Source organism: Cucurbita moschata, unplaced genomic scaffold (assembly GCF_002738365.1).
Source record: "Cucurbita moschata cultivar Rifu unplaced genomic scaffold, Cmos_1.0 Cmo_Scf00005, whole genome shotgun sequence".
Lineage (NCBI taxonomy): Eukaryota > Viridiplantae > Streptophyta > Magnoliopsida > Cucurbitales > Cucurbitaceae > Cucurbita > Cucurbita moschata.
This window is the reverse complement of record NW_019268521.1, coordinates 608,251-628,693: the sequence shown is the minus strand read 5'-3', so window position 1 is coordinate 628,693 and position 20,443 is coordinate 608,251. Positions and strand designations below refer to the sequence as shown.

The following is a 20,443-nucleotide window of genomic DNA, read 5'->3' as shown; positions in this document are numbered from 1 at the left end:
TTTTTAAAAAAAAAAAAAAAAAAAAAACATACCAACGCATAGAGTTACTTAAGATTAAGAATTATATCAAACTGAAATAATCAAGTACAAAATCTGCTCCTTAGAAACTAACGAAGGCTGCAAAGTAGCACTTCATGGTAGAAAATTTTACGTCTACATGAGTGAAGTATTAAAGATGTTAATTATAGTACAGCTTTTGCTGGATTAGAAATAATGTTTTGAAATACTAAATTCCGTAAAGCTGAATAAACTAATCCCCCGATTTTAAATACAGACAACACAATTTTAAATAAACTGTTCAGTGTCTCTTTTCTACCTTCTATGTTAGAAAAGGAGTGAAGTTGAAGGAAAAAGGATGGAATCACAGTTTAAATACTTCATGATAATGATAGGCATCATCAAATTTGAGTCCACTGAAGGGAAGATGACACTGGAAGAAGTTATCTCTTCAAATGTATAACTTCAGTAGTAGAAAGACCTAGTGTTCTGAAAAATACTTTTGCAGGACCACTTATGTTCATTAGGAATTAAAAATGTTAATACTTTACAATGTCAGAAGCCATGCAATAAGAGCCACCAAACCGGATCCTACAACACTAACACAACACAATAAAATTATTTGTCTGCGACACACATAAATAAGTTAATGTAAATCAAAACCAAGTCCAAGAAGGCAACAGTTAGATCATTAAAAGACGTCATAGAGAGAAAGATAAAAAGCCCTAGAATAAAATTTTAAGGACATGGTTCTAACTGGCTCCTCATTCTGTAAGTATTCTTTTTTTAACTTCTTTTATATATATATCTATATATATATATATATACTTTTTACTTTTACTTTTGGATAAAAGGCCTATTAAATATCAACTGATACCATTGACTTATAAGAACTTCAGTCTTTTTAGACTTTCAGTAGTTATATAGAAAGATCACATAATAAATTTTAATTGAAAGAATTACCAAAAGACAATCACGTAATATGAAATGGAAAACAGCCATAAGTAACTTCATAACAAGCAAAAAATATAAAGAGATTTTACCATCCTTCGATCAATCATGGAGCAACCATCAGCACAAAGTAGAGTTGGGAATGTATCAAACCCCTCCGACAGACATAAAGTTAAAATAAGTCTCATTCCCTTCTGACACTCTGGTGTTTCAGCCAGAGTTAGATCCCCAGTTGACTTTGTATAAGCACGGAGCAGAATGATCCACCAGAATCCAGAGTCAACAGGAGCAACTCTTCCTATCGCACTCTCTCCAAAATCAGCAACAATGGTATCGGTTTTTCTAACAGGATCATGAAGAACCTTAAAGCTAGCTGGCATTGCACCTTCCCCAAGCTTGAATCTGTCTATTCTTTTTTCCCATCCCTGAAGCTGCAGAGTCTTTAACAGGAAGTTCTTAACAATTTCAGGTTCCCCATTCATCAGGAAAGCCAAAGCACTTGGTACAAAATCCCGAACAAAAACCTGAGAGAAAAGCGATACACTCAATACATAATTCAGACTTTTGTTAAAGCCGTTACTAGTATACAACTATTTCTTATCAAATGCATAACAAATTGCGGTAAGAGATGGTGCAAGAGGCAGTTTTATGATTTGACTAACTTACATCAGGTTGTCTATAACCGTTCTGTCCACAAATTGTAAACATCAAAGAAAATCAAACTTTTGAGTCTTTAAGTTTTCAATGCATCTTTTGGTGCCCACTACTTACTTGACAAGTTCACTTACTTTTCATTTAAACTTTCTCAACAGAAGATAAAAATATTTTACATCGAATATATTAGTTGTTAATAGTTAATCTACAACACTGCAGTCTCCAGATTCACATGATTGGGGACTCTAGCATGTATCAAATAGTATGTCAAAATCATTATGCAAAGATATTAACCTGATCATAATTCAAAACTTCCTCTGAGGCATGATCAATAGCTGCAAGAGTTCCAACTGGTTGGCCCCGAAAATGCACCAAGGATCTCCGCAAAGAGTCCCATGCTTCAGCAATCATTGGGTGGGGCTCAAATGAGTTTCTGGTAGATGAAGCTGGGGTATCAAATCCTGACCTTCCACCAGGTGAATAGGAGCTCTCAAAGTTGTCCAAGCCTCCCTTAGCAAGGATGATGGACAGCTCGCTGAGGGACCTCTCATCAAATGATCTTTGCCTCTCAATATTGAGCTTAGGCTTATCGTGAAATCGAGAAAAATCATGCTCATCCATCTCAGACATTGAGCAATGAGAGCCCACATATCGAAGTCCAATCCCATCCATTTCCTTTTTCCTCTAAATGATTCAATCAAGAAATATGAGTGTTATGAACAGAGAGTTACATAGAGAGAAACAGTTAGTCATTCATTAAAACACAAGCGTTTGCAGAGCACAATATATTTAAAAGAATCAAACGACAATCCCTCAGTTTTTCAATTTAAAACGGAAACGTAAAGTTGATTGGAAAACCGGCGTTCTATGCTGTACAGGCAAAAATACACAAAGATTTTAACATTTAAAAAAACAAATGAAATGAACCCACCCATGACTCAGAAAAGGAAACGAAAAGTCAAACATATTACGTCCGCAAGCATTGAAGGAATGTGGGACAGATTTAGAAATGCTCATTAATTACCAGCAAGTTGATTTGCTAAAACTTAAATTCTCCATCATATTACAGGAAACTCAGCATATCAAATCCTTTCTTCAGCAAGAGAAAGAGTAAAAGTAACCCAAAAAAAAGGCATTTTAAACGTACATACACGCATACACTCCATCACCACAGATATTAATAACTAACCAACTAGCAAAATAAGAAATCACAAATAAATCACAGAGCAAAACAACCTTCAAAATAAAAGCGAAGAAAAAACGAAACACGTCGAAGAAAAGATCCTATAGAGAGCAGAACAAAAACACAAAAGCAGATAGCAGATCAAGAACACGATCAGGAAAAACACAGACACGAAACCAGAAAGAAGAGAGCAAGAAAAAAACAATTTCAAGAAATAATTAAAAGAAAAACGTAACAACAAGAGAGTAAAATTCCAGAGGTAGAACAAACAAGAGAGGTAGGCATCCATTCTCCAGCGTCAAACTCACCAGATCTGAAGCTCCACAAACGATCAGACACAACAAACATCAACAAAAGAGATAACGAGAGGCAGAGAGAGAGAGAGTACCTGAGAGAGCAGAAATGAGGAAGAGGAGAAATCAGAATGAGCGGCGGCGATTTGGCCGGGAAATGGTCGCCGGAGAAGGAAGAAAGTTGGGGAGAGCGAACGGGGGGGAAAACAAGAGGAAAAAGGGAAAAAAAAAAAGACAGTTTGTCAACAGCTGGTATTTATAGCTGAGGAAGCGGGAAGGGGACCGGTCCTAGTCCGTATTTCTCTCTCTAATCCAATTCCAAACTAACACATCGGAGTTCCAAATGTAAGGAGAGAGAGTTTGCCGCCACCGGGAACTGCCGGTGACCTGTGTCCGACGTGGACAAAACGACGCAGTTTTCTGGTGCCCCTCTGACAACTCTGCCGTTGCAGAATAAATAATTAATAAAACGCGGCCAAAATTAATTCCCTTTTCTTTTTTCTTTTTTTTTTTTTTAGATTTTTTATTGGATACAGAAATGAAATGAAATGGGGGAAGGGAAAGCTCATTTATAGGGGAAATCAAGAGCGTGATTTTTGACCAAATCAAAAAGGTTGCGGTTAAGTGAGGGCAATTTTTCCCTTTTTTTCAAAGGTTATTTTCGTCATTATGTCAACGTCGATAAAAATGTTCAACCGAGTTCAAACTTTCATAAATATATCATATACGTTAGGAATCACGACTCTCTACAATGGTATGATATTGTCCACTTTAAGTATTATAAACCCAGTCGACCTAGGACTCACTCCCAACAATCCTCAACAATCCTCCCCTCGAACAAAGTACACTTATGGAGCTCTCGAACAACCTCCTCTTAATCGAGGCTCAACTCCTTTCTCTAGAGCCCTCGAACAAAGTACACCCTTTGTTCGACACTTTAGTCACTTTTTTACTACACCTTCGAGACTCACAATATTTGTTCGATATTTGAGGATTCTACTGTCATGGCTAAGTATAGAGCATGGCTCTGATACTATGTTAGAAATCATGATTCTCCATAATGATACGATATTGTCCACTTTGAGTATAAACTCTCATGGCTTTGCTGTAGTCTTCCCCAAAATGTCTCATACCAATAAAGATGTATTCCTTACTTATAAATTCTTGATCATTCACAATTTAGTATTTAAATTTTAGTTTGTGACGATTTATTATTTAAATCCTTTTGATTTTATGTTAACATTTAGTCTCCGTATATTAACATCTGTATGCAGAGATGTCCACGAAACTTGCATGTCTCTACCTCCTATTTCAATTTTCATCTCCCGAGAATTTTACATAATAAAAAATGGGGTGGGAGGAAATTTAGGCATAGTAATAGGAGGCGGCGACAAGGTTGAGGAGTATAATTCACATTTTCTTTCTGCAAGGCCGTAGTCCCGTAGATTAATGGACATCTCTGTCTGTAAACGTTTGAAGAGACTAATTTATCATAAATTTAAAAATATAAAAATTAATTTTTACTTAAAAAAAATAAATTAATTAAAATGTTGAAAGTTTATTACCTACCTAAAAATAAAATTATCTTGCCAGAAATTATTACTTGGTTTTACTACTTTTATTACCGTTGGAATATGGGGAAAAAAGTTGGTGGAAATCTTGATGTGTTCACATTAGGGTAATTATTTTTGTTTGTTTTTATATATTTTTGGAAAATTTGTATTTATTTATTATTATTATTTTTTTCAAATTATATTCAAATTGTAAAAAATAAAATATAATAGTTTTCAATTTTTTTCTTAAATTTTTATTTTAAAAATATAAAGACACGAGAGTACAGGGACCAAATTGGAAATTTAAAAAGTACGTGGACTGATCCAAAAAAACCGATAAAAGTAAATTTTAAATATATTTTTTAAAAAAATAAAAAATTTTATTTTAAAATTTTATTTTAAAAAATGGAAAATATAGAATAAAATTTTAAACACGACTAGAAATTATATTTAATGTGAAATGCACATATAATATATAATTATTATTATTTTTCTAATTTTAATAAAATTTTAAAATGTCAATGAAATTCACAAATTAAAAATTGATTAAAAAATAAAAATGTGATTTAAAACTATAATTAAAATATAGTAAGTATAAAACATTTTTATTTTATAAAAAATTAATATTAAATTTAGAATTTTATCTAATTTAAAAATGTTTTATACTTATTATATTAATTTTAAACAACTGGCATTTATAGAATACTTAAGATTTAAGTAATTTGTAATAACGTGGTTAATAAATAAATAAATAAAACCGACAATAATTCCAAAAATAATTTTCAAAATTTATTGAGTGACAATTATATTATAAAGTTTTTTTTTTTTTTTTTTTTTTTTAATAATTATACACGGATCCTAGCAACTTGCAATAATAANAAATTTTTTTTTTTTTTTTTTTTTTTTTTAATAATTATACACGGATCCTAGCAACTTGCAATAATAAAATGTTTAATTAAGTAAATAAATCTGACAAATCTTATCCAATATATTATTTTAATAATTTTTGTGATGGTAACGCTCTTGTTAACCATCTATTCTTCTTATTCGTAACGACTCGTGTTTAGGATTCAGTATCTAATGACCCCGACATTCATTTGTGACATGGTTACGTTATCTACGTTCCTCGTTTTTTAAGAGGGAAGACTCTCTCCATGAACCAACACGGGTTTGAATTTATTTTATTGTCATAGGGAGTGACTTTCAATTCTTTTAAATATTTCTTAGTCGTCCTACTTTCAGGATAACTCTCATTCAGATGTGGTCTCGGTTTATTCATGTATCTCTCTTTTATTCGGGTGTCATATGATCACTCCTATTAGGATGCGGTATCGATTCTGTATTCGTTCTTTACTCGAACATCACACTAACTTAATTTTAAAATCATGTTAGTCCTTTGCTATGCTCGAATTGAGCTTAGGGTTAGAAAATCGATTAATTATTCAATTACTTAGACTCGAGCACATGAATTATGTCATCGTGTTCATGGTTCCCGTCCCTAATTTCCTTATGTCATTTTTAGCTGTTTTTTTTTTTTCCCAACTAGTGGGAGTTTTTTGTTGGGATGTTTCTCTTAAATTTCTCGTTCTCTATGTCGGAGAATTTGTTCACTTAGTTTATTGTGTTTTTAGACAACTCTTTCTTTTGTCTAGTTACGAATTCACTTGTCGGTTCCTTGTCGCTTATGTTTTTTTTTTCCTTTTTGCTTTATTTTATATTTTGAGTCTCGACATAACCCTCTTCGGGTGAGATGATCAAAATTGATTTAATATATTCACAAATTTCCTCCAAAAAAAAAAAAAAAATTCTCGACCCGACATGCAACCGAACTTTTTAATAAATATTAGTAAAATATTGAGAAAAAAATTGTGTTGGTGGATGAAAGTCCCACGTCGGCTAATTTAAGGAATGATCATGAATTTATAATCAAGAAATACTATCTTCATTTATCTGAGACCTTTTGGGAAGCCCAAACCAAAGTCATAAGCTTATGGAGAGTCGTGTTCGTCTAATTAAAAGGCCATTTTTAAAATTTTTTAATTTAATTAATTATTTATATTGATTATTATTATTATTATTATTTTGAACATTTAATTATATAAATAAAAATATTTATATTAATCTCACTGTAATAATGGAAATTGGAAGATATTTTCCACACCTACCGACCACCAAATCACGTGGATAATGCCGAGGGGGCATATGGGGTCCACGTAAGCTTCAAGAGGAAGTTTCGTCCACGTCAGCATTGAGAAAAGCTGACTGGGATAAATTATTAAAATGGCAATCCTGTCGATAATTTCCTCCTCTATTTCACCAACAAAATAATTTTATTTTTTTTTTTAATAAAAAAAATCCAAAATTTATTTTCGATTTTTAAAATGTCACGTGGTAATCGTGTTTATGGGGCCGTTTGATTTCTGAAATCTATAGTCTAAATCTTTTAATGCCTCACATAGTTGTTTGAAAACATTTATGAACGTATTTATAAATAATATATTATTCCAACCATATTCTTATTTATCTTCGTATCATTTATATATTAATTTAAAATTTATGTCTATTTCTAACTTGAAATATTTCGGATTTGTGTTAGATGAACACTGATTCTCGCCACTTTAAATATAAGCTCTCATGATTTTGTTTTGGGCTTCTTCGAAATGGGAGCAGCCTGGGAGCAGCCTAAATTGTGAAAACGAGGTTGTGAGAGAGTAGCATCCTAGATGGCGAGGTCCAGTAGTCGAAAGCATCACTAGCTTAGGCTTTGACCCGAGTAGCATGGGGCACATGGAATCCCGTGTGAATCAGGAAGGACTACACGAGGTTGTGGGAGAGTAGCATCCTAGATGGCGAGGTCCAGTAGTCGAAAGCATCACTAGCTTAGGCTTTGACCCGAGTAGCATGGGGCACATGGAATCCCGTGTGAATCAGGAAGGACTACACGAGGTTGTGGGAGAGTAGCATCCTAGATGGCGAGGTCCAGTAGTCGAAAGCATCACTAGCTTAGGCTTTGACCCGAGTAGCATGGGGCACATGGAATCCCGTGTGAATCAGGAAGGACTACATTGTGGTAGAGTGTTGCACCCTAGATGGCGAGAGTCCAGTAGTCGAAAGCATCACTAGCTTACGCTTTGACCCGAGTAGCATGGGGCACATGGAATCCCGTGTGAATCAGGAAGGACTACATTGTGGTAGAGTGTTGCACCCTAGATGGCGAGAGTCCAGTAGTCGAAAGCATCACTAGCTTACGCTTTGACCCGAGTAGCATGGGGCACATGGAATCCCGTGTGAATCAGGAAGGACTACATTGTGGTAGAGTGTTGCACCCTAGATGGCGAGAGTCCAGTAGTCGAAAGCATCACTAGCTTACGCTTTGACCCGAGTAGCATGGGGCACATGGAATCCCGTGTGAATCAGGAAGGACTACATTGTGGTAGAGTGTTGCACCCTAGATGGCGAGAGTCCAGTAGTCGAAAGCATCACTAGCTTACGCTTTGACCCGAGTAGCATGGGGCACATGGAATCCCGTGTGAATCAGGAAGGACTACATTGTGGTAGAGTGTTGCACCCTAGATGGCGAGAGTCCAGTAGTCGAAAGCATCACTAGCTTACGTGCTAACCGGAGTAGCATAGGGCACATGGAATCCCGTGTGAATCAGCAAGGACCACCTTACCAATAGTGAAGTAGTATTATTTGATTATAAACTCATGATCATTCCTTAAATTAGCCGCTGTGGGACTTTCATCCAACACCTCCCCTTGAACGAAGTACGCCTCCCCTTAATCGAGGCTCGACTCCTTTTTCTTTTGGAGTCTTAGTCATTTTTTACTATGCCTTCGAGGCTCACAATACCTTTGTTCGATATTTGAGGATTCTATTGGCATGACTAAGTTTAGGCACATGACTCTGATACCAATGGCATGGCTCTGATACCAGTGTTAGGTTGAATGACACTTCTAATGAATAAACTTTGGCTCTGATACCATGTTAGATGAATACCGATTCTCCATAATGGTATGATATTGTCCCCTCTAAACATAAGCTCTCGTGGCTTTGCTTTGGACTTCCCCAAAAGGTCTTAGTGTCAATGAAGATAGTATTCTTTGATTATAAACTCATGATCATTTCCTAAATTAGTCGACGTGGGACTTTCATCCAACAGGTTGATGAATATACAAATATATAAGTTGCTCTCAATAGAGAAATCTTAGAAACCTATTATACGAGAGCATCAACGCTTCTTGAGACACCTTTCTATGCATTTAAAAATGCCTGAACATCTCGAGATGTTTGAGTATCCTTTATTCTTACAAAAACAAATAAAGTAATATCGATGTTCATCACAAAAAAAAAAAAAATAATAAATAATAATAATAATAAAATCTTGGATTCGGCTTAATATTCTCGTAATTTTACCTTAAAAAAAACGTTTACAAATTAAGTAATACAACATAACCTAACCTTACTTACAGATATCCTTAACGGCCGAGGACTCTTAGGACGAAGGACCAACCAACCCCAGTACATAATTTCATCCGAGAAGTAATTCAAGGTTAAATTACGCGGTCGAAGGAGAATAATAATTTTGAAAAGTTATATTTTTATGTTTTTTAACGTTTAATTTTTATATAATAAGTCTTTGTTATTAATATTGAAAAAAAGAGAGAGTAGACTAACGAGTTATGATTTAACACGACTCCTTAGCTCGTGTGTAGTTCATCAAAGAACAAATTTATAGTACGACGATAATATAGAAATTTATCGTTCATTCATTTATTGCCTTAAAAATAAATTTATAAACTTAGATTTTATTGAATTATATCTATTAAAATCGAAAACTAATAATTGTATCTATTTTAATTTTAAATTTTCATAGTAGAATCAATTTATATTATTAATAAGTAAATTATAATTAATTTAAAATAAAATTAGTTGATTTATTAGATATAAATTTAAATTTTAAGTAAAGAAATAATTATGTAAACCGATGAAAAATAACAAAATCGGCCAAAGTCAACCCCGAGGAAATCGATCATTTTGGTTCTTCTTGCCTAACTAGGGGTCGGACTATTGGTGATTACAAGTGTAATAGATTAAAAAAAAAAAAATTGAAACAATTGAACCGTCAAACTTCATCCAAAATCTAATCGCCTCACGACCCGACAACCATACATAGCCTAGCATCGCAACCTGCATCAGTGAGATTGACCTGAAACCTGGACCTCGATCGGAATCGCGACCCACGCGCGTGTCAGCTTCTACCACCGATACATGTATTAATCTCAACTGTCGTCTCACTCAACTCCACGGCTAAAAATTTTGGCTATTCAGCTCAAGACTCAAAATTGAATATTGTTCCCTATGTTTCGAACCCTCTTTGAGCTGGTTTTGACCTTATTTAAGACAATTAAGATCGGTAAGAGCCATTTTCCTTAGTTTCAAATTAAATTAGTTGAAAACTTGACTTTTACTAAGGTTATTAAGCAAATATTCAAATAGGTGAAGCCTCGACATAAGAACGGACGAAGACAAGCTAAGTTAGAAAGAGAACGTCGGCTAAGGTCATCCAAGTAAGTGACTTTACTATCGACATGGTTAGAAGTTTGTATTATGTATGATGACACATACCCAGTGGCTTTGTATGTGTTTGATATGTGTGACGTGTTTATAATATGATGTGACTATGAGCTGACATGTTTGATGATGATATGATACATATTATGACATGAAATGTTCTATATATGATACGTGGGATGATATGGTATGTTGAAGGATATGATATGTGCATGACATGATATAACACGATGTATGACATGAATGATACACAGTAAAATGTTTTGACATGATACACAACCCCGAGATATGTTTTAAAGGTTATGTTATAAAATGATATGAAGGAAAATGATGAGTACGAATATCGTCATGTTTAACATGACGCTACGACGGTTGCTACTCCTTCCGAGTGTCTAGAAACAACATTAGAGAATGCTAGCCCGATCAGAAAAGGGCCCAAGAGGCAAGACACCCCTGCACAATTGGACTATTAAGTTTCTTCCACCGTACGATTGGACTATTAAGTTTGAATCTCTCATCTCGCTCCAATTTTTAAAAAATGAGCATTATTTTATTTTATTTTTTTTTATTTTTTTTTTGTCTATTTACATCTACTCAATTATTATTTAGTGGACAATTATTTATTAGATGTACTAGTATTAATAAATGCATATTTAGTGCAATCACGGTTTAAGTAAAAATTGAAGTTAAAATGAAGAACGGTGAAATATAAAAGACCCAAAATACAATGACGATCTTACGCTCCGAGACGACTCTTTATGTGGCCACACAGCTCTCGAACACTCTACCACGTCGATTGGTAGCCTACAAACGCTTGAAAAAAAAAATGTTGAGTACAAAAATACTCAATAAACAACTTATTTGTGGGTTCTTATCGCATCCTTATCTACAACTGTCTGAGCTTCCAGGAAGGTCTCGAAGTTTCGACCAGTTCTTTTACATGTCAAAGCTTATCAAGGTCTGAAAGCTATTCACCGAGTTCTAGTGTTATAGATCTTTTGGGCAACGAATCTAATATCAAAGTGAACAAACTTCATGTTCTCTTGCTTAGTACATTTACATACCCTTAATAGTGAATGATCGGTATCCTGAGTTAAGTTGCTACCTCGTCAAACATGTTAGGATAGGACATATAGACGGTATGAATATCATCTATGGAAGACTAGTTGGCAACCCTTCTACAAGGCGTGGAGACTTTGAATCTGGGGAGAAACTCCCGTATGCTGGCCAACTACTAGGTCTAGTCGTATGGTTTTATTCCCATTCTCAAGACTTACTTACGACGGCATGACCCTATCCAGAAGGTCCAAAATTTTTCCACACTCGCTAGGGGCACTCATCATCAACCAACTTAATTAGTCCCAAGTTCCCTCTCAGGATCAATTTATGGAATTGTGGCCTCAGCCTCTGTCCCGTTCCGACACTCAATAGAAGCAATCACCCTAAGCCATCTACCTGTGTAATCTCAAGTCTTTTCCAAGACCTATTTTTGGAATCGCAACCTCGGGCTTGACCCTCTTCTACACTCAATAGAAGTCCTCGTCTCAAGCTAACTATTCGTGTAGTCCCAACTACCTTTTCAAAACGGGTTTATAGAATTGCGACCTCAACCTTGACTCAACCCTACTCAATAGTAATTCAAGTGGCTTTGGGGTTCTTATGATACCATATGCATTGCTATTAAGTTTGTTAAGCTTTCTTAATCATTTAAAGATGTCGTGGAGGTTTACTAGGTTCTTAGGGGCATCTAGGCGATTTAGTCTTCATCTCATGTTTGATGCTCGGGGTTAGCTCCTTGAGGCTAATCCAATCTCTGGGTACACTCAGGTCCTTTGATTACCAGTCTACTAGAAATATGCTGATCTAGGTTAACGGGAAAACCTCCCTAACTTTAGTGTGGTATCTTAACTTGGTTCATTCATGCAAATGCAATAGGGAAATAACTTGCATCATCACCCGGAGCACAGATTACAACATCTCATCCTTCTTTCTAACATAGCGGAAAACATTAAAATAGGCACCCAACTTAAATTCTTATCCTACGGAAATTTCGATAATTGTTCATAAGATACATAACATTCTCATCAGAATTGTCCATTTATAATCCTAATCATACAAATTCTAACCACCTAAGGCAAGATATGCTAGCATGCTAGCACGTCCTAGCAATCCTTAGAAGTATAACTTGAGAAAGTTTTGAATGGTTGTTTACATGGATGTGTGCTTTCTCGAGCCAGCTTTTCTACGTGTTACGAGCTTCAAAATTTATGAGATTTCTTTAGTACGTTCAATACAAGTCATAATAAGGACAACATAGAAACCAAGAAGAAAAATCGATAAATTGAGGTCAAATAGGACAAATAAAGGGACTCATGCGCGGATGGAGATTCTCTCATGCACGAGTAAGGCAAACACCTACGAGAGGACACAACATCCTCGACTTGACACATGGCAATCAGCGATTTGCACATTCAACTCCTACATTTCAGGTTTGATTTCTAATGGGCATAAGGATCCCTCTAAATTTTTTCATTGTGTCACGTGAGTAGTTAAAGATCACTGTCCGAATCAGTAGAAATTGGTCGAATCCTCTAATTAGATGCATGGCAACAAGTGTCTCCGATAGGCGTTGAATGTGTAGCCCTTCTAGCTTTGCTACTCATATTCTCCTCTCGGTCAGTCGTGCAACTCCACCCTTTGCTTGACACGGGCCCAATCATTACCCAACCCACGTCATCTTCTACCTTGTACCTACCAATTTGATTTTCATTCAAGTAACTTAATTAACTTGGTTCCTTCATCAAAGTCGTAGTTTCTTAATCCACCTTTCCAACAAAGTTAATTCCATTCCATTTCGTTAACTATGGATAGAAATATACACATGCAATATCAATTCAAAATACGCTTAAAATTCTTGACAATCGTTGAAACTCATCTTTCTATTCCAATTCGACTAGACACTTCTTCATGAAAATGTGCAAAACCCTTTCTAAAACAACCTACTAAAATTTTAGAACATAACTATGAGAAAAATCTCTTGGATCTTTGGGAAAATAGAAACTAAAAACTCGAAACACTTACCTCTCGATCATCCTGGTTTCTTGATAGATTTAGATGATCCAAATACCGAGATTGAATGTCCTCAATCTTTTGAGCAACTTTCTTGAAGGAAGTTCGGTTGAAAAATGTCTCCTCGAACCCGATCGAAGCAAGTCCAACGGTTACTTTTTTTTTTTCTCCGGCTCTTTTAAAACCCGAGTATTTTTTTTTTTTCATTAACCCTCTAATTAGATCACTTTCATTTTTCTAACTAGGAAGGTAGGCATAAATGACCATAATACTTTATTATTGATTTTGACCACTTTTTCCAATTTTTTACCGTTTTTTTTTCTTTTTGAGTTACCGGGACCTTTTTAAGCATTTTTCCCTTTTACGCCATCATCAAATTATACCGGTAGGATCCTCAATAAAATTTTGGAAGTTTAAACTTAAAAAGAAAAATGGAGTATTTTGTGAGATCCCACAACGGTTGGGGAGGAGAATGAAACACCCCTTTATAAGAGTGTAGAAATCTCTCCCTAGGACGCGTTTTAAAAACCTTGAGGGTAAACTCGAAAGTAAAAGTTCAAATAGGACAATATCTACTAATGGTGGGTCTGGGCCGTTACAAATTGTAATAGAGCTAGACACCGAGTAATGTGCCAGCGAGGAGGTTGTTTCCTGAACGGGGTAGACACGAGGCGATGTGCCAGCGAGGAGGCTCGGCCCTAAAGGGGGGTGGATTGTGAGATCTCACATCAGTTGAAGAGGAGAACGAAACACCCTTTATAAGAGTGTGGAAACCTCTCCCTAACAGACGTGTTTTAAAAACCTTGAGGTAAGTCCGATGTGGGATCTTACAATATCTGCTAGCGGTGGGCTGATAGCAGTGAACACCTCTCCCTAGTAAACACGTTTTAAAAACCATGAGGTAAACTCGATGTGAGATCTCACAATATCTGCTAGCAGTGGGTTGATAGCAGTGGAAACCTCTCCCTAGTAGACACGTTTTAAAAGCCTTGAGGTAAGCCCGATGTGGGATCTCACAATATCTGCTAGCGGTGGGCTGATAGTACTGGAAACTTCTCCCTAGCAAACACATTTTAAAAACCTTGAGGTAAGCCCAATGTGGGATTTTTTAATATCTGGTAGCGGTGGGCTGATAGTAATGGAAATCTTTCCCTAGCAGACACGTTTTAAAAACTTTGATGTAAGCCCAATGTGGGATCTCTCAATATCTGCTAGCGGTAGGTTGATAGCAGTGGAAACCTCTACCTAGCAGACATGTTTTAAAAACTTTGAGGGAAGCCCGATGTGGGATCTCATAATATCTGTTAGCGGTGGACTGATAGCACTAGAAATCTCTCCCTAGCAGATGCATTTCAAAAACCTTGAGGTAACCCCGATGTGAGATCTCACAATATCTGCTAGCAGTGGGCAGATGGAAACCTCTCCCTATCTGACGCGTTTTAAAAACCTTGAGGTAAGCCCGATGTGAGATCTCATAATATCTGCTAGCGGTGGACTAATAGCGGTGGAAACCTCTCCCTAGCAGATGCATTTTAAAAACCTTGAGGTAAGCCCGATGTGGGATCTCACAATATCTGCTAGCGGTGGGCTGATAACAGTGAAAATCTCTCCCTAGCATATGCATTTTAAAAACCTTGATGTAAGCCCGATGTTGGATCTCACAATATATGCTAGCGATAGGCTAATAGCAATGGAAACCTATCCCTAGCAGATGCGTTTTAAAAACCTTAAGGTAAGTCCGATGTTGGATCTCACAATATCTTCTAGCGGTGGGCTAATAGCAGTAGAAGCCTCTCCCTATCAGTTACGTTTTAAAAACCTTGAGGTAAGCTCGATGTGGAATCTCACAATATCTGCGAGAGGTGGACTAATAGCAGTGGGCCTAGACCGTTGCGTATTTAATTCTGGTCATAGAATGTATCTTACACGTCAAGGGCTATAAATTTCTCAAATTCCATATAGAACAAATGTTAGAGCTCATAAATTACAACTTATTTCATTAATTTCTTCAACAAACCACATTTTTAGTAACTTTGGAAGTAAATAAAGTACCTTATTTTATGATATTTGGAATTTGCATAACATTTTACAGAGACTTTGAACAAAATTTAAGGCAACTAAGAAAGTTGGTGCTGCTCATTGTCTTGCTTGTGGAACTTCCAAACTGAAGCCATTATCCCATATGAAGTCCAATACTTAGGATCCTCACTTCTTTGTTCCTGCCATCAATCAAACAAACCCTAAAATTTTAATTTTTTGACTAAGTGTAAACAAAAGCCGATGAAAATGAACACGACACGCCTTTCTTTTTCATCTCTATCCTACGTTTAGATCTAAGGAATTTTTGGAATATCGCTTAGATGATAAATTATTTGGTGGCACTATATTCAAAAGCGATTCCATGAATTATAAACGGGTCATATATGTGAAAGATTTTTCGTTCAAATCACTCCATAAGTTATACTGAACTCGGAAGTAGAAGTTTAGCAACATTGCATTCTTGGTTGAAGTCTTTTCAATACACACTCATTCTATTCTAGTGACCTCTCGAAGACTTATCATAGGTGATGAACATACGATTAAGGGCAGTTTACGTGGAAAGAACTAACTAATTTATAGGAATAATCTTCAAAGAAAAAAAAAGGAGAGAACTCATGATATCATATGACATATTAGGTCACAAAAAATACAGAGAAACTTGAATCAGGATATCTTATGAACTATTAGGTCATAAAATATACAGAAAAACTCGAATCAGGATATCACACGACATATTAGGTCATAAAAGATACAAAGAAACTCGGGTCATAATATCATACGACATATTAGGTCACAAAAGATACAGAGAAACTCGAATCAGGATATCATACGACATATTAGGTCACAAAAGATCTAGAGAAACTTGAATCATGATATTACACGACATATTAAGTCACCAAAGATCTAGATAAACTTGAATCAGATATTACACAACATAGGTCACAAAAGATCTAGAGAAACTCGAATCATGATATCACACGACATATTAGGTCTCAAAAGATCTAGGGAAACTTGAATCATGATATTACACAACATAGGTCACAAAAGATACAGAGAAACTCGAATCATGATAGACACAACATATTAGGTCACAAAAGATATAGAGAAACTCAAATCATGATACCACACGAGATATTAGGTCACAAAAGATACAGAGAAACTCGAATCATGATATCACACGACATATTAGGTCACAAAAGATCTAATGAAACTTGAACCATGATATTACATAACATAGGTCACAAAAGATCTAGAGAAACTTGAATTGTGATATCACACGACATATTAGGTCACAAAAGATCTAGGGAAACTTGAATCATGATATTACATAACATAGATCACAAAAGATACAGAGAAACTCGAATCATGATACACACAACATATTAGGTCACAAAAGATATAGAGAAACTCAAATCATGATACCACACGAGATATTAGGTCACAAAAGATACAGAGAAACTCGAATCATGATATCACACGACATATTAGGTCACAAAAGATCTAATGAAACTTGAACCATGATATTACATAACATAGGTCACAAAAGATCTAGAGAAACTTGAATTGTGATATCACACGACATATTAGGTCACAAAAGATCTAGGGAAACTTGAATCATGATATTACATAACATAGATCACAAAAGATACAGAGAAACTCGAATCATGATACACACAACATATTAGGTCACAAAAGATATAGAGAAACTCAAATCATGATACCACACGAGATATTAGGTCACAAAAGATACAGAGAAACTCGAATCATGATACACACAACATATTAGGTCACAAAAGATATAGAGAAACTCAAATCATGATACCACACGAGATATTAGGTCACAAAAGATACAGAGAAACTCGAATCATGATATCACACGACATATTAGGTCACAAAAGATCTAATGAAACTTGAACCATGATATTACATAACATAGGTCACAAAAGATCTAGAGAAACTTGAATTGTGATATCACACGACATATTAGGTCACAAAAGATCTAGGGAAACTTGAATCATGATATTACATAACATAGATCACAAAAGATACAGAGAAACTCGAATCATGATACACACAACATATTAGGTCACAAAAGATATAGAGAAACTCAAATCATGATACCACACGAGATATTAGGTCACAAAAGATACAGAGAAACTCGAATCATGATATCACACGACATATTAGGTCACAAAAGATCTAATGAAACTTGAACCATGATATTACATAACATAGGTCACAAAAGATCTAGAGAAACTTGAATTGTGATATCACACGACATATTAGGTCACAAAAGATCTAGGGAAACTTGAATCATGATATTACATAACATAGGTCACAAAAGATACAGAGAAACTCGAATCATGATACACACAACATATTAGGTCACAAAAGATATAGAGAAACTCGATTCAAGATATCAAACGAGATATTAGGTCAGAAAAGAAACATAGAAGCTCGAATCATGATATCACACAACATATTAGTCACAAAAGATGTAGAGAACTCGAATCATGATATCACACAGTATAGGTCACAAAAGATACAGAGAAACTCAAATCATGATATCATACAACATATTAGGTTAGAAAAGAACTAGAGAAACTCAAATCATGATATCACACAATATATTAGTTCATAAAAGATAAAGAGAAACTTGAATCATGATATCAAACAACATATTAGCTCACAAAAGATATTGAAACTCAACTCATAATATCACACTATATATTAGGTCACAAAAGATACAGAGAAACTCAAATCATGATATCACACAACGTATTAAGTCACAAACGATACAAAAAAAACTCGAATCATGATATCACACGACATATTAGGTCACAAAAGACACAGAAAAACTTGAATCAAGATATCCCCCGACGTATTAAGTCACAAACGATATAGAGAAACTTGAATCAAGATATCTCACGACATATTAGCTCACAAAAGATACAGAGAAATTCAGCTCATAAGATCACACAACCAGAATTCTCAAACTCATGATATTACACGACATATTATGACATAAAAGATGCAGGAAAACTCAATCCATGATACCACACCATATATTAGGTCACTTAAGATATAAGGAAATCTCGAAAACACCAAGTGTTCTATACGAATTCTCAAATCTAATCCAAATCTTAGGTAGAAATCGTTACAAACAGACATAAATTCTCCAATAAAATTGAAAACTTACCCATCAAAATTTCATAAACAAAAACGAACAGTAAAATCTTACATTTCGCCTAGGGTTACACCTCGGGATTTTGAGAATCTTGAATTCATTTGGTCGATCTTGAAGATAATCTTTGAGCTTCTCATCATTCATGGAATCCACCATTTTTATCTTCAAATCACAAAGCTTTGTATTCAATGAAAAACACACATCAAAATCAAATGGAATAGAGAAGAGAATGAAAAATGATACCCAATTTGTAAGTTGATCCAAGTCTTTATGGAGTTGAAGTTCTTCTTTATCTATCAGTTCTTTCTTCTCCTCCCATGGAATAAAATTGGTGTTCTTCAACTTCTTCCTTATCCTCTTCTCCATCTCTAAAACTCCACTTTTCTCTTCTTTCTTCATCTCTTTTTACACTAAAAAAAAATTGGAATTGAAACTTAAATTTTAAAGTAAGTAAATAATGCATATAAAATGGAGCTTCACACACTTGTAATCATGATATTCACAATGTATACGTTAAAGTTTGTTCTCTTTAATTTGGATCCATTCTTCTTGTTAAAAGATATTCAAATCTGTTTTCACACTTTGTCGTTTTGTTCGATGATGATAATCTTGTTGGGATTTGGACCCTGATGCGGTAACAGATCCAGTAGAAATATATATGGTAAATATTTCGTAAAGATCCGGGATGATGATAATCTTATTGAGATATGGAGACTGATGTAGTAAAAGAATATATATGGTAGATATTTCGTAAAGATCCAGTTTTGATAGTCTTCTTGGGATATAGCCCCTGTCATAGTAAAAGATCTACTAGAAATATATATGGTAGATATTTGGTAAAGATTAGAGATATATATGATAGATATTCAGTAAACATTTGATAGAGATATATTTGGAATAGACAGTAGATTAAATCTGTTAAACCTATATTTAGTAAACGGAAATCATATATATACCCTTTACTAGGCTTGCATTGCAATCAGTATTTCTATTCATTCCATATATTGTTTGTGTTGTGTTATTATATACTTGAAGTCAACAATAAAAACCTAAGTCAATATTTCTCATTGAATTTTCTCTCTCCTTAGTGTGTGCATTGCTGAGCAATCCTACCAAATCTCTTTCAATTTTGAGCTATAAAAATTCTTATAAATATCGGGTTTTCTTTAATTTTGCATAATAAAAAGCTCTTTTTAGTATCGGAAACAATTGGGTTAATTCGAATGGGACTGGTTGCTAACCCTTTGTCGTAAAGGAAAAGCGGGGTCGATCCTGTCTGGAATTGTTCGTTGGTTTTATTGATGTTTTGGTAAGAAAAAAAAAAAGAATATGAATTTCACATAATTTTGAACATTTTTATGCCAATTAAGAACTTGGCATTTTTTGAAAAGTTTGGTATAATTGTGATGATTAAGTTACCACAATTGGAAATGAGTAATCTACCTTACTATCTTTTACTTCATACCAAAGAATTATTAATTGGGCGACTTTGTCTACCTCCCTAATTAATGTGATATATGAATACACTATAAAACATGTGAGGTGAGAGATTCAAACGTTACAAATTTTAGTCAAGAGTATGAGTGGTAGTTTGCTGAACTATATTCAAATTTGTTGATTTCAATTATTTCTTGCAAGCTACTTTTAGAGGTTGAATGATGTGAGATTCTATATATATATTGGAGAGGAGAACAAAGCATTTCTTATAAGGGTGTGAACACCTAACCCGAACAGATGCGTTTTAAAATTGTGAGGCTGTTGTAATACGTAACGGGCTCAGGCGGGCAATATCTCCTAGCGGTAGGTTTGGCTATTACAAATGATATCAAAGCTAGACATCGAGCAGTGTGCCAACGAGGACGCTGGCCCCCAAGAGAGGAAGGATTGTACACTGGCCCCCAAAAAGGTGGATTGTAAGATCTAAACATTCCTTAGCGGACA

The 20,443-nt window shown here is 35.0% G+C and overlaps 2 protein-coding genes and 1 long non-coding RNA gene across 4 annotated transcripts in view; 1 reads left to right on the top strand and 2 right to left on the bottom strand.

The window, feature by feature from the left end:
* The window catches only part of LOC111443245 (probable alkaline/neutral invertase D), an 8,939-nt gene extending 5,383 nt beyond the window's left edge, over window positions 1-3,556 (bottom strand). The window contains exons 1-3 of one of the 2 annotated variants that reach the window (XM_023080976.1): window positions 3,174-3,556; window positions 1,897-2,286; window positions 1,041-1,472 (exon numbers count right to left, since the gene is read on the bottom strand). In XM_023080976.1, coding sequence (XP_022936744.1) covers window positions 1,041-1,472; window positions 1,897-2,274 — 810 coding nt within the window. In that variant the 5' untranslated portion in view covers window positions 2,275-2,286; window positions 3,174-3,556. Of the gene's footprint in view, window positions 1-1,040; window positions 1,473-1,896; window positions 2,287-3,173 lie in introns of those variants that run through there. The other variant, XM_023080975.1, reaches the window with a different exon arrangement.
* Window positions 3,557-15,257: 11,701 nt separating this feature from the next.
* Window positions 15,258-18,905, bottom strand: LOC111443429. The gene is made up of 3 exons (XM_023081238.1): window positions 18,746-18,905; window positions 18,557-18,664; window positions 15,258-15,494 (listed from the first exon to the last, which is right to left on the bottom strand). The coding sequence occupies exons 1-3, from the start codon at window positions 18,899-18,901 to the stop codon at window positions 15,393-15,395; spliced, it is 366 nt and encodes a 121-aa protein (XP_022937006.1). The 5' UTR covers window positions 18,902-18,905; the 3' UTR covers window positions 15,258-15,392.
* On the top strand, window positions 16,037-18,012 carry LOC111443430. Its single transcript, XR_002710494.1, has 6 exons — window positions 16,037-16,053; window positions 16,254-16,504; window positions 16,553-16,803; window positions 16,852-17,203; window positions 17,252-17,502; window positions 17,551-18,012. It is a non-coding gene; the product is annotated as an uncharacterized LOC111443430 (long non-coding RNA).
* Window positions 18,906-20,443: the final 1,538 nt, after the last annotated feature.